Genomic DNA, 13,310 nt, shown 5'->3' on the forward strand with positions numbered 1-13,310 from the left:
AAGCAAATGTATTTTCCACAGACGTAGGACATGGCAGCCATGGCAACTGAATGGGTAAGAAGCTGAAGTGAGAACCAATGTTTTCATCCTTTGCCTCAGTGGATCACAGTAATATAAGCAGAGGCCCAGGAAATGAAGTATGTACATATTGGGGTGATGATGATTTCGGTTTTAAGTGTACCATGTTTGAAGTGTCTGTGGGGCATTATGTACTATGCCTAGAAGGCCGATGGCTGCTATGTGAAGATAAAAGGAGAATCACAGTGTGACAGGTGTAGTCATTACCCCAAATAACATGGATATTTAACATATTGCTATGCAGCAGGTTAATCTATCTTTTCCTGCAGTCAATTAAACCACTTAGAAGTTCCAGTGTGTCAAGTGGGACTTTGTGAGGAGTCTCTAATGAAATAACACATACTTAACATTGTACTTTTTAATAGGATAAAATATTACTTACTTGCCCAAACTGGCAATGTATCCTAAACATTGTGCTTATAGTTCCAAATAGAAAAGTGAACAAGATAGTTTCTGAATTCCAAGATCAGAATATACCATTTATTCAAGAAATAGAATGGAAACGTAATGCACAAAGCCCCAGATTGAATTCCCAGTGTGTCCACCCCACCTGAGAAGGTGATGTAAGTTCAAAGCAAAATCATCCACAAGGCAAAAGTTACCATAGAACAGGCAACTAAACTATGCATTAATTACTTTTCTATTTGTAGATGGAAGGAAAATTTCAGAATATGTAACATTTAAAGTCTTTTCTGTGTATATATATTGTATGTGTATATGAGTATGCTTGCATATGTGCTCACACGTCTGTGCATGCAGATTCACGTTGATTTTTGAATGAACAGAAAACTGTGTTGAGATTGTAGGGAAGAACCCAGGCTGAGGAAATCACATAGATTCTGTGTCAGAGGAGGTCAGCTTGCTGGTCTTGCATTGGCCAAGGGTGATGTAACACCGAGTTGGCAGAAGCAAGACTGAAGTCTACAGTGGATGGTCAAAAGCAGCTTCAGACTTCTCTCAATCTAATCCAAGCACAATTCAGTCAAGTTGTTGCTCAGGTTGACAAGTCCTTGCATGGGTCTGTCTAGAGATTCCAATGGACATTCTTTCCCTCTGCTCCAGCTCTGTTGTACTCTCCCCACCTCCAGCAGGGCTATTTCAACTGCCAATTATATTGCTGATGCTACTCATTTCAGACTCCTGTTCTTCCTTCACTTGACAGATTCTTGAAAGATTCATTAAGCACTCTGGGTAACTGCCCAGGTCCCTGTCACAGAGCATGGGGACAAGGAACAGCCTGCAGCTATAATTTCCTGAAGGGCTGTTTGTGTGATTGCCAGCTGTGGTCTTCTCATTGTCACCTCACACCCTTGCAATCAGATGTGTACCCTACTGTGGCCTGACATCTCTTGCATGCCATTTTGTGCAAATATTTCCAGGCCATGGAGGTAAAAGTAAGTAATAATTTCAAAGATTCTGAAAATTTTCACAGATTTTTTCCTATGGTAAATAAGTGTAACTTATAATTTTTAGTGGAAAACTACTTCTGAGAATTATTATATGCTTTCAATAAGGTCACTCTTCAGGAAACTAAGCTTTAGATAGCAATATGTTATCTGATCATCTTTAAAAATAAGGTAAGTTTTTATTTCTTACACTGTCTACTAAATCTGCTGAAAGGCCAGATGTGGTATTAGCCACATTATAATTTTTAGAAATGCATATAAGCATTTTGATAGCAGTAACATACAGTGAATTTCCCTTAATTTTATTATTTCAGAAACAATTTTATTGTATATGGGTATGCAGTGCTCACAGAATCCAGATGAGGGTGTTGGATCCCTTGGAGCTTTAGTTACAGCCACTTGAGGGCCACCTGATGTGGTTGCTAGGAACTGAAATAAGGTCTTAAGGAAGAACTGTATACTACTTCCTTTTTTAAATTAATATTTTTATTGGATATTCTCTGTATTTACATTCAAATATTATCCTCTTCCCCCTACTCCCATTCCCTCTACCTCTCTGCTTGCGTCTATGAAGGTGCTCCCTCTCCTAATCACCCTCTATCACCTCAGTGCCTTGGCATTCCCCTACACTAAGAAAATGTACCTTTACTGGACAAAAGGCCCCTTCTCAAGTTGGTACCAGACAATGCTATCCTTTGCTACATATACAAATGGAGTCATGGGTCCCTCCATGTGTGCTCATTGGTTGGTGTTTTAGTCCCTGAGAGTTCTGGTGGGTTTGACTGGTTGATAATGTTGTTCTTCCCATGATGTTGCAAACCCTTTCAGCTCCTTCAGTTCTTTCTCTAGCTCCTTCATTAGGGTAGCCCTGTTCAGTTTGAAGGTTACCTGCAAGCATCCTCAACTGTATCTGTTTGACTCTGGCAGAGCCTCTGAGGAGGCATCAATATCTGGCTCCTGCCTGTAAACACTTCTTGTTATTAGTGATAGTGCTTGGGTTTGGTAGCTGCATATAGGGTAGATCCCCAGTGAGGCAGTCTCTGAATGGTCTTTTCTTCAGTCCCTACTCCTCTATTTGGCCTCGTATTTCCTCCCATGAGTGTTTTATTCTCTCTTCTAAGAAGGACTGAGGCATCCACCTTCTCACCTTCCTTCTTTTTGTGCTTCATAATTTCTGTGAATTGTTTCTTGGGTACTCAGAGCTTTTTAATGCTAGTATCCGCTTATCAGTGAGTATATACCATGTGTGTTCTTTTGTGACTGAGTTAACTTATAGTCCCATCCATTTGCTTAGGAGTTTCATAAATTTATTGTTTCTAATAGCTGAGTACTATACCCAGTAAATATATTCCTACAAGAATAAAAGTGGATATGATGCCCCTATTCATGGGTCTAAGTCTGGTTGCTATTCAGGAGCACCTTTACAGTCTTCATAGAAGATATCTCAGTTGCTAGTCACCTTAGTGTGAAAGATTGCTTAAGAACCTGATTGCAGATATATAATCTCTTTCAAGTTAAATCTGGAACTTGACCAACTTTCTATTAATACAACAGTCTTAATTAGTTCTGCCATTCTCTAAAAATGCATGTAATTAAGCACAACTCTGAGTTAGTGTCTTATAGATTATTGGTTATTTCTGGGTATCTGTCTTAGCTCTCCAGTGACACTGTAAAACTAATGATGACTCTCTACCATTCAGTCATGAATCCATCCAGTAAATATTTATTGAGATCCTATAGTAGACACACATTATTGGGGAAATGAAAATAAAAAAGCAACAGAGAATCAAGATCTCATTGAACTTAAACTCTAGGAAGCAGATTGACTGTAGGTGCATCCAACATAATGCAGTGCATGAAATATAATGTAAATGGCACTGTTGTGGATTGTCCTGCAGCCGTTTCTATTTTTATGTTAATCCCACTTCCCCAAGAAGGGCTGCCTAGTCTTGTACTCAGGTGACTTCATTAGAACCTTCTTCCTATTTTAATTTGTAAAATAAAGGTGAGAGAAGGTGATTGGGCAGGGGAAGGAAAGGTGGAGAGAGAGATTTGGAGGAGAAGGAGAAGAGGGAAGAGAGAGAGAGATCAAGATGGAGCTTGAGAAGCTTGGACTTCCAGGTGGACTTAATTGGTGTTAGGTAGATATGAACATTTTAAGGATTTTATAAGTCTTTTATCTCATATGGAAGGGCAGTTTGTATCCTTGACTATTGGATGTAATTTTATTGTGTAGAGGTTTTGTTGATTGAGAATTAAATATATAAACCTGTATGAAAATCTATTGGGCACTAGAGTCATGTTTGTGCCGGGCGGTGGAGGAAACACCAGGGTGGGTGGAGTGGAGAAAACTGACTGGGAAGGAAACCGTGCGGAATATACGGCTTGCAGACCCAACAGTGACAGAGTCCATGCACAGGCTCTTCATTAAAAGCAGCACCTGCGGAGTGAGACTGCGGGGGCCGATAAAAGATAATAATCATTTTTAATATTTACTACAATGTGGCATGTCACTTTCAAGTATGGGAAAGGGTGAAGTGGAATATGCTTATAGTGTTTTCACCATCAGAATCTAGGGTTTGAGATAAGAAGGTATAGGAAGGCTTGTAAAGAGGACATTCAGTGTCTGTAGAGAGTTCCCTTAGGAAACTGTCATAGGGCATCATTTGGCATCCGACATCTTAAAGATACCATATTTACATCCAAGAAATCTTTAAACAGAATGTTTATTTACCTAGACATCACACCAGGACTATCCAGCTTCCATTTATTTTGGTTTGGCTTTTTTACTACTCTGTAGGAAATATTCTCTAAGAACACACTCACCCTCCTCCTAAAGATGCCCTTCAGGTTGAACATACCATTACACACAGCAGTTATTCAGTCCTTCAGAGCTACTGAACCAAAGCTATTTACATAACTAAATCACCTTATAAGATGCAAGTTCTGTGAGGAAGGACTTGCTTTTTTCATGCCTGTTCCTTTGACACCAACCATACTGAGTGGAGTTACCATAGCAATACTTGTATGTGACCATGGCATATTTTTCATTTGAGAACTTGATGGTGAGGCTGTGCTTGCACCACAAATTACCTGGTTACAATCCTTTGAGATAGATCTTTAATTTGTTCTAATAAAATAGGTAGCTGAAGTTATTTGGAAAGTAATAAGGACCTACTGAATGAATTAGGATACTTGAGATCATCCAAAGGCCAATCTTCCTCTAGAACACCTTCAGGGGAAAATATCAACATGAAAATCAATATTAACACCATGTCAAAAAATCACCAGGTACCTGAATTTGGCTCAAAATACAAAGTATATGACTGAGACTTGATGGTTTTCCAGGCTCTGCTCAAGTCATTTGGAATGTGTCAGTAGCCAAAACAACAATCTTCCTCCTGATATTGGATACAGTTTGTAATCTGGGCCAGGAGCAGAAAGCCAGTAACCATGGTGAGTAAGTGAATGCTGTGCAGAGGTGAGTGCTCAGGGAACAGTAAAGCTCAGGGGAGCAAATGAGAGGATTATTTTAAGGGAGAAAACAGAGCTCATTGAGTAGGTAACACTCTGAAAATGAGAATCAACCTACCAGAGGATGCAAAATAGTTTAGAAAGTTAGAATGTATATCTGAGACCAGCAAGAAATAAGACCAGGGAAGTCAGATATACTGTGAGAAGAAAAGGAGAAGTTTGCTGTCTCTGAGTTACAGGTATAGTTTATCTCTTAAAATTAAAGGAACTTTAATAAAATCAAAGAAAATTTTATCACTCACTAAGAAAATAGAAGGCATTTTCAGTAAAAAGATCTGAAGGAGTTTAGAGATTCTTGTCTTACCATTTTTACTGATGTCGAGTTCTTTCAGATTAACTAGGCTAGCAATGGAGGTTGGCAGACTTGAGAGGTCATTATCAGGAATGCTTAATTTCCGTAGAGCTTGACAGTTGAATAATTGCTGTAATAGAAAAGAACCAATCACTAGTTAGGCTACAGTTTGGTTAGAGCCACTCATAACTAAACTCAGTAGCAAATTTTAAGTTGCCATTTTTATCAACATGACAGTAAAAGAACCATTGATTACTCTTACTTTCTTCTATACCCAATCGGGAACAGTTTCACAACACATCCAGCAGTTAGCTCCTCAATGTATTTTTTCCCATAGAGACATAGACAAAACAGAACAAAATGAAAACCAGGCAGACAAAAGCCTTCAGGAATTAAGGTCTGCATTCTCAAAGCTAGGGCATCACCCTAGCTCTCTTTATGTTACCACTGTATTAGATTTCAGAAAGCATTACATTTATTTCTTCATTCTAAATAAATACTTGTATGTTGTCAGGAGTTGCAGCACATCAGAACATCACACTCACAATCTTTTGTATCCCTTGCTGTGCCTCATAAATCACTTGTAAATGAAACCTTGAATGAAAACTCAGTCAGGCTCAATTTATAATTCTATCAATCTAAAGTACTAGGTGAAGGAGAACCAAATGCTACAGTTGACTCTAGAACCCAGCATGCTCACAACTACTGTGGGTTGAGATGTGTTTCGGAGGTGGCTGCTTGATTCACTCAATGAGTCTTGTATGGAGGTAAATCTACTTGTATTTTCCGGAAGACATCAATTTGGACAAATTGGGTAATGTAGTGTTTCTTTTACCATACTGTGAAAAACAATAGCCCTATTTTTTTAAAGCTCTATTCAACTCATCTTAACTATTAAAGGCATGAACAGTCGAAAAAACAGTTTTTATTAATTTTCTTGTAGAATTATCTTAATGAGATCTTTTTATGGCATTTTAAATGCTGCTTTACTGAACTCCTACAAATGAAGTTTGGTAATCATGATTATGCGTTGGATAATGGTATATTTAACTACTGTTTCTTCCTACATGAAATTCCTTATTTATAGGAAAAAAAACAATGTAACATACGGTTCTTATTTCTTAACTCATTAGCTTTTTAAAAAGGGAGATCATACGACTTCTTACATAAGAGGATGTATAAAGTCTCTTACTTTGAGTTAGTCATCTTAGGTTTTTTATAAAGATTATTTGCTACTTGATATGTCAGAATTATTTTTTCAATACCCTATATAGAAATGTACATTAAAAAAATAAAACTATGAAAAAAGATGTTTAATGAATTCTTTGAAAGAGATTCCTATTAACCAAATAGAAAAAACACATGGCTGCAGTCCTGGAAGTTTCTCTCAACTGACTTTCAGTCTGTGTTATCTAGTAAGACTGTGATATTATATATGAGCCTGCAAAGTCATTAGTTACAACTTACTGGTCAATTATCTCATTATTGATTTGGGTAACTACTCCTTCTGTTGGTCACTACAACCACATTAAAAAATGTTAAAACTAATGCTTCTTAAAATACAGTCTTTTAAAACTAACTTCTTAAATGCATTCAGGATTTAGTAGGAATTCTAATATTCTTAATTTTGAATGAGGTTACATACAAATATTCTAAGAGGAAACTCCCTTACATGTTCTACCAGGAAGAATCTAAGCCAGAGTGAGCACTTGACTCAACATCAGTATCTGCTCAACACTATCTTTTACTGCAGTGTTATTTTTGAACCCAGAAGTTTTCTTGTCTGTAGAGTAGGAATGCTAAGCCATACAACATGAGACTTGAGAGAACAAAAGGTGTTAATATAGGTTATCAAAAATATTCACAGATTTCCTTTACTAACATCTTTGATATTTGGAATGTACTTTACAATCAAGAGTAGGCTGTTTTGGAAAATGTTTTACTGGCTATTTATGAGTTTCACATCATGCACTCCAATCCCACTTATCTCTCCCTCTCCTCATATCTGCTCTCCAACCTTGCCACACCCCTTCTAGAAAAATCTCATGGAAGCTGTTGTGTCACAGTGTGTCCCATAATATAAACTTTTGTCCATACGTTTTTCCTTGCAAATGTTTACTTGAATAACTTGTTGGTTTGGTACAAAGCCTTGGGCTTCTAATACTCTATCAATACTGAACCTTGAATATCCTGCTGTTTTCCTGTGCAGTAGAGATGTTGTAGCTTTAGATGTGTAGGAACACCCATTCATGCACTCTAGCAGTTTTTCCAGAGGGTAGATGTTGGGGTGGGATAATTCAAATCTCAGGATCTAAGCCTGAGAGATATTTGAGCTGGTCAGCCTGCCAGCTCTCCTGATCTCATATCTTCTGGACAGGCTCTCCACCAGGACTAGCTCTACCTTGTTGCTCAGGTGATGTGCAAGACCCACTGCAGCTGGTAAAGAACATGGCAAATTCTTCCACTCTCATAACCTTGGGCCAGTTCTCCAATATGCCATATGTGGTGAGGAATGAGGTAGGGGAGAGAGTAAGTTATTTTTAAGGACTCCTCTCCCCAACAATCTAGTACTAAAGATTTACTCATAATAAGGGTTTTAGATTTGGTGAATAAATCACTTGTGAATCTACAGTATCCAGAGAAGTTTGGTGACTGTTAACAATTAAAAGTACACTAATGTATCACAATATGATGATCTGTTTCTACTTTTCTAAACAAAGCAGTCTGTTTGGATGCAGAATCTTGATCAGCTTGCTTGGGTATCACACATTTCTCCTTTTCATGTACCACAGGATGCTTTCCTGTCCACAATTTATGCTGAGCCAATAATTTTGAGAGTGCAGATAATTAAAGGGAAAATGAGAAGTGTACAAAGCCTCTGCTGAGATAGGCAGCTTTGGACAGGAAGCTTCAGAGAGTTAAACAGTCTGTGTGGAGTCTGTGTTTCCTAGATCAAGTTTCTAATCTGAGTGAAATTCTTCCCATGAGTCATGCCCTCTTCAAAGCTAAGGGCCCTTACAAGGCCTTCTCAAGATCCAAGCTTTTAGTAAAAATGAGGTGGGATCATTATAGGAGAACAGTTTTCTTCAATATAGGGGAAACAAGAAACATAAAAAATAGCTAATTAGAGTCAGACTGTTTACTACAGGAGTATCCTGATTTTCATTTGCTAATATCTCACATTTTAAAAACAATAGAAATGTTTTGAATCTGAAGACACATTTGTGCTATGGTGCCATTTCTCTGTAGCTAAGGAAGCAATTTAATGATGAAGAGATTTGTTTCAGAAGCATATGTAATTTAAATTACTGACTCTGTAAGAGGCTTTTAGAACTGAAGTACAAACACTTAGACATTTTTAAAGCTATGGTATTGAAAATTCCAAAAGTTGAATAAAAATTATTTGAGGCTACAAAAGTATATTCTATTGTGTGGTCTCTGCAAACTCTATGAATAGTAATGATCCATGATGCAAGAAGGAAATCCTGTTCAACATGATTTTGTAGTGCATGTTGGTTCAAACATCTAGAGTGTGGCCCTGGTATGTTATCTTAACCCTAGCACAATTTTGCAAAATGTTACCCAATGATAAACTCAATCCAATGTGTACAACAAAGCTTAAGAAATGCTTACACTGAAACTCTTTACAAAGTACATTTTCTATAATGATGGGTTCTAGTGACTGAGAAACAGTACTAAATATACATAAGGGTCTAGGAAGAATGGCTGAGATAAATATAAATGCCTGAAGGAGTCAGGTATCACCTGGTCTATAAATAGCTCAGAAGTCATCTAGGCTATTGTAAAGTAAATGTGACATCTCCTATAAGGTTGGGTTCTAGTGACTAGGAAATGATGGTCAAGATAAAGGTCTAGTGAAGTAAAAAAGTCTAAGATAAATGTAGTAGTTTCCAGCAGTTGGGTGTGTCATGGCCCTATAGAAACACAGGTTACCAGGTTACTAACTACATCCATTCCCAGACTTCTGGGCAGAAAACAAATTATACATCTCTCCCTTGGAAAAAATACCTTGAATTTTTAACATTCCTCATTTGTTTTCCTAGTGCTTTTATGTGAGCATAAAGACCTCTTGTTCTCTTCATTCTATAAAGTATAATTTCACTCATCAATTTCTCAGACACTTTTTAGTTATGCCTGTTGCAAACTAGACCTATGTGGCTGTGAGTTACAAGGGACATTATGAGATATATAAAGAGCTATCCTCTTATGATCCAGACTTTGTGATTGAATACTCAAACACACAAGTGAATGGCCCATGTGCAGCTATACTTGGTCAAGTACACCAGGCTTTAAGTGCAGGGAGTCATGAAGTAAGGAGGCATTTCATGGAATCCAGAGTCTGCCCTTCAATACTCAGACAAACATATAAGTGCCCTGTGTAATTCTGTACTGGGTTTTGGAAATACATTCACAGGGCATCTAATTGAGTTGGGACAGAATGTCAGCAACACATATCAGTCTCTCAGAAAGGAGTGATAAAAAGAAAGAGTCTTGGAAGAATCTACTTGAGAGTGTCAGAGGGGGCTGAGTAGTGGCCATGCATGGCTATGTTGTTTTCAGTTGCCATTTCAAAATAGTTTCTTACATTCACTTGATAATCTGAGGGGATCTGGATCTTGGAGAAAATGTCCTGAGTCTGTATTAAGGGTATGTGTACTGAATATATGCTGATTGTCAGCATTGCCCTCAAGAGCAGAGCTGAACTGTCTCTGAGCCCAGGGTTTAGACAGGTCACTCTGTATGTACATATGTAAAGTGGTTGGAGACTTGCTTTTTTCAGTGTGTGTGTGTGTGTGTGTGTGTGTGTTTTCCTTACTTTTTGATGGGCCTAAAAAAAATCAAGCTTCGTTCCTTTAAAGAAAAGTCTGCTGAGTGATCAATTGCAGATGCTATGCCCTGCCTCAGTTTACCTGTGATGTTAAAACTGGCCCTTGACAATTATTAGCCAACAAAGTTTCAATAGTCATGCGATAATTACAAACTGTAGATATAGAGTTAAACAAGCTGTTAGAGTTGCTAAAGAAAAACAAAAACAAAACCCGAAGAGTGATTGTGCTATTAAGTTATGTTTAGATAACTAAGTCAGGATCTGAAAACAAGAGGATGAAATAAGATATTATCAAAGAGAAATCAATGAATAAGATTAAAAGAGATTAATGTCAGATGCAGAAAGTAGTGGCAGGTCAGGTATTTGGGAGTAATTAATGTGCCAAGAAAGATACCAGATAATCAAGAAGACTCCTAAGGGACACGGGGGAGAGAATTAGATTTTCTTGGAACAGTAGAGGAAGTAAGTGCAAAGAAAGAGGATGAGGTTCATAAAGGGTGTTATAAAGGCAAGTTCCATTAATATATAGGAGGAATAAGCTCAAAACATTCTGAACAAGAAAATGAATCGTCACACAGCTTCATATGAAATTGTACAGTATAAGAACCAGACCATCTACAGGTTGCCAGGAGGAAAGATTTCCTTCAAGTCATGTGGAGGCTGGAGGGACTAGTGCTAGTAGCTCATGATAGCTGTGGTTGACAACAGTTTTAGATGATGTTTCAAAAATCATAAAAAATATTTGGTAGTTTTCAAAAGATGAAGACAATAAATGCTGGAGGTGATGCGGTTGCTAATTATCCTGATTAGACTGATGCATATTGTGGACATGTATTGAATTATCTCACAGTAATCCACAAACATGGATAAACATCTTGTGGATTTCAAAGAAAAAAGTAATTAAGGAAAACAGAGATGAATTACCAACAATTCACTAGATAGTAGTTGTTCAAGAACCAAAATAATATTATATTAATAGTCTTTATTAAAGAAAAGGTACAGAACAGCAGCATTTCAGACACTGACCAACTGAGTTCTTCACCAAGAGTTGGAGACTAAAGCCACCATCAGAAGATACCTTTAAGTATAAGAGAAAATGATTCTAGAAGTGATATCAAAATGGAACTAAAGATTAAATAAATTTGGTAATATATCAAAAGAAAAGTATTGGTAAATCTAAATAGCCACTGTTTCTAGAAAGCAACAGCAGAGTGCTAATTATTGTCTTAATAATCATGGTAGAAGCAAAATTCTGAATAAAATGAAAGTGCACCTGTCAAGAGATGATTAGATTAAAAAGTCTGGTAATTAACCTTGCAGATGACTCTCTAGAGAAACATCTGAGAGTTAACCACATGTTACTTCTTAAATGCAGCATGGTCTCTTGCTCATAAACTTTAGATGGTTATCTGTTCCTCAAAAAAAAAAGTGCAGAGTCTCTATTGTGGCCTTTGATTCCCTCATCCCCGAATTTACTCATTCTATGATATCTTCCATTGTCCACGCCTCCTCTAACCTGCCTCCTGCATCCTGCATAGGCCCCTTTGCCTGCCGCTCATTCTCCAGCTCATGCTGTTTTCGCTCTTGCTCTACCCTATGTCCTTCTCAGTAGTTTACACACTCTGTGTCCTTGTACAAGTCTTTATCACCTGTGTTGAGGTCCTGGCACTGACATTCCTGTGTGAGGGCTGCACTGATGGTTTCTGCTGTGCTGGTAGCTTTGACAGTGTCATGCAAGGTCTGCTTTATTTCATCTTCTTAGTGAGATGTTTCTTCATAAATATTATTAAAAGGAATAATATAACACAGGAGTCCCATTTCATGTATACCTGCCACATAAGGGCAAATCACCAAGCTTCACTCTGAAAATTTATTATATTCTTATAACAGTAGTGGCAACATGTCATTCTTAACTTGTTTTACAGGGGAGAACACAGATTTTTATGGTATATAATTAGCAAAGGCCAGAGCCAATATTTACACACACATCTGAACAGATACTAAGTTGTGTCCAAAGCAGCACACTCCTCATTCTGCAAAGATATATGATCTAGACAGATAACTATCTATGACATCTGAGAAGAGTGAGGAAGGGGAGCAAGTAAGACCAGGGGCACCAGTGAGCCATCCTAGGACAGCTAATAGGAAGATCACCAATGACTTAATAGCAGAAAATACACTGCTGGAGAGGCATGTGAGTGTGATGGCTAAACATTATTATACTTTGTACTGGTATTTTATACATCCAGGTTTGGAAATTCATGGCTACTATAGGTGTGCCACCATGACATGCATGTGAATGATTATATGTCAACACATTATTCCCTGGGTGGAGGTAAGAAAACAACTGTTTAACTCTCCACCATAACTGAGAGTATTTGTTATGTGGGGACACATTTCCTGGAAAGTGTCATGTAAATTCATAAATGTTGAACAAGAGGGCTGTGGGTGTTTAAAAGAAGGCTTTAGAAAAAGACTAAAGTCCAGTGAACTGGTATAACTTAATTGTTGGTTTCTTAGAAATTCCTCTTTGAATCCTGTTTTAAAATGTTCAAGCACTGACATTCCCAACGTGGTTCCCAAGGCTCTTTCGAGGAAATAACTACTTTGTGTACATTACAGAAAATGTAAATTTCTTTAGTTTAATACAAATGTGAATAGTTATCTTTATATAGGAAAGCAGCAATTCAGAAATAATAGAGTAAAAATAGTTTTCCATTCACATTTTGTGAAATTGTAAGCTTCCAAATAATACCTCCTTCCCCTTCTATTTGTCTTCCTTTCCTTTCTTCCATTTCTTTATTTTCTTCCCAGAGTGCTGGTGTTCAGCTCCAGCCTCTTTAACAGCTATACAGTGCAGGACTCAAGAGAGATAACCAACAATCACCTTCCTCAAGTATTCACTCAGCTACAAAGAGATATACCACATAGACCTAACTAAATAGGATGCCAGACAAAGGAATTTTCAGAGTACCTCAGATGAAACACCTCTGGTGTCCTTAACTTAAAGACCTTATGGCCACCCTAATGCTTATTAGCAGTAAGTTTATTCACAATTTTTTTTTGTGTGTGTGTGTGTGAAAAGAACTGGTCCTGTTAACAGAAATGGTCTGATGGGAAATAAAAACATCCATTTCAGAGCCACATGTAA

At 37.6% G+C, this 13,310-nt stretch overlaps 1 protein-coding gene across 1 annotated transcript in view; it reads right to left on the reverse strand.

Moving 5' to 3' along the window:
- Positions 1–13,310, reverse strand: part of LRRC7 (leucine rich repeat containing 7) — a gene marked incomplete at both ends in the record, with an annotated part of 278,327 nt that overhangs the window by 159,500 nt on the left and 105,517 nt on the right. The window contains 2 exons of the mRNA XM_080916060.1: positions 4,680–4,716; positions 5,323–5,440. Coding sequence (XP_080772186.1) covers positions 4,680–4,716; positions 5,323–5,440 — 155 coding nt within the window. The remainder of the gene's footprint in view (positions 1–4,679; positions 4,717–5,322; positions 5,441–13,310) is intronic.

The sequence above is a fragment of the Micromys minutus genome (genome assembly GCF_963924665.1).
Source record: "Micromys minutus genome assembly, chromosome: 4".
Lineage (NCBI taxonomy): Eukaryota > Metazoa > Chordata > Mammalia > Rodentia > Muridae > Micromys > Micromys minutus.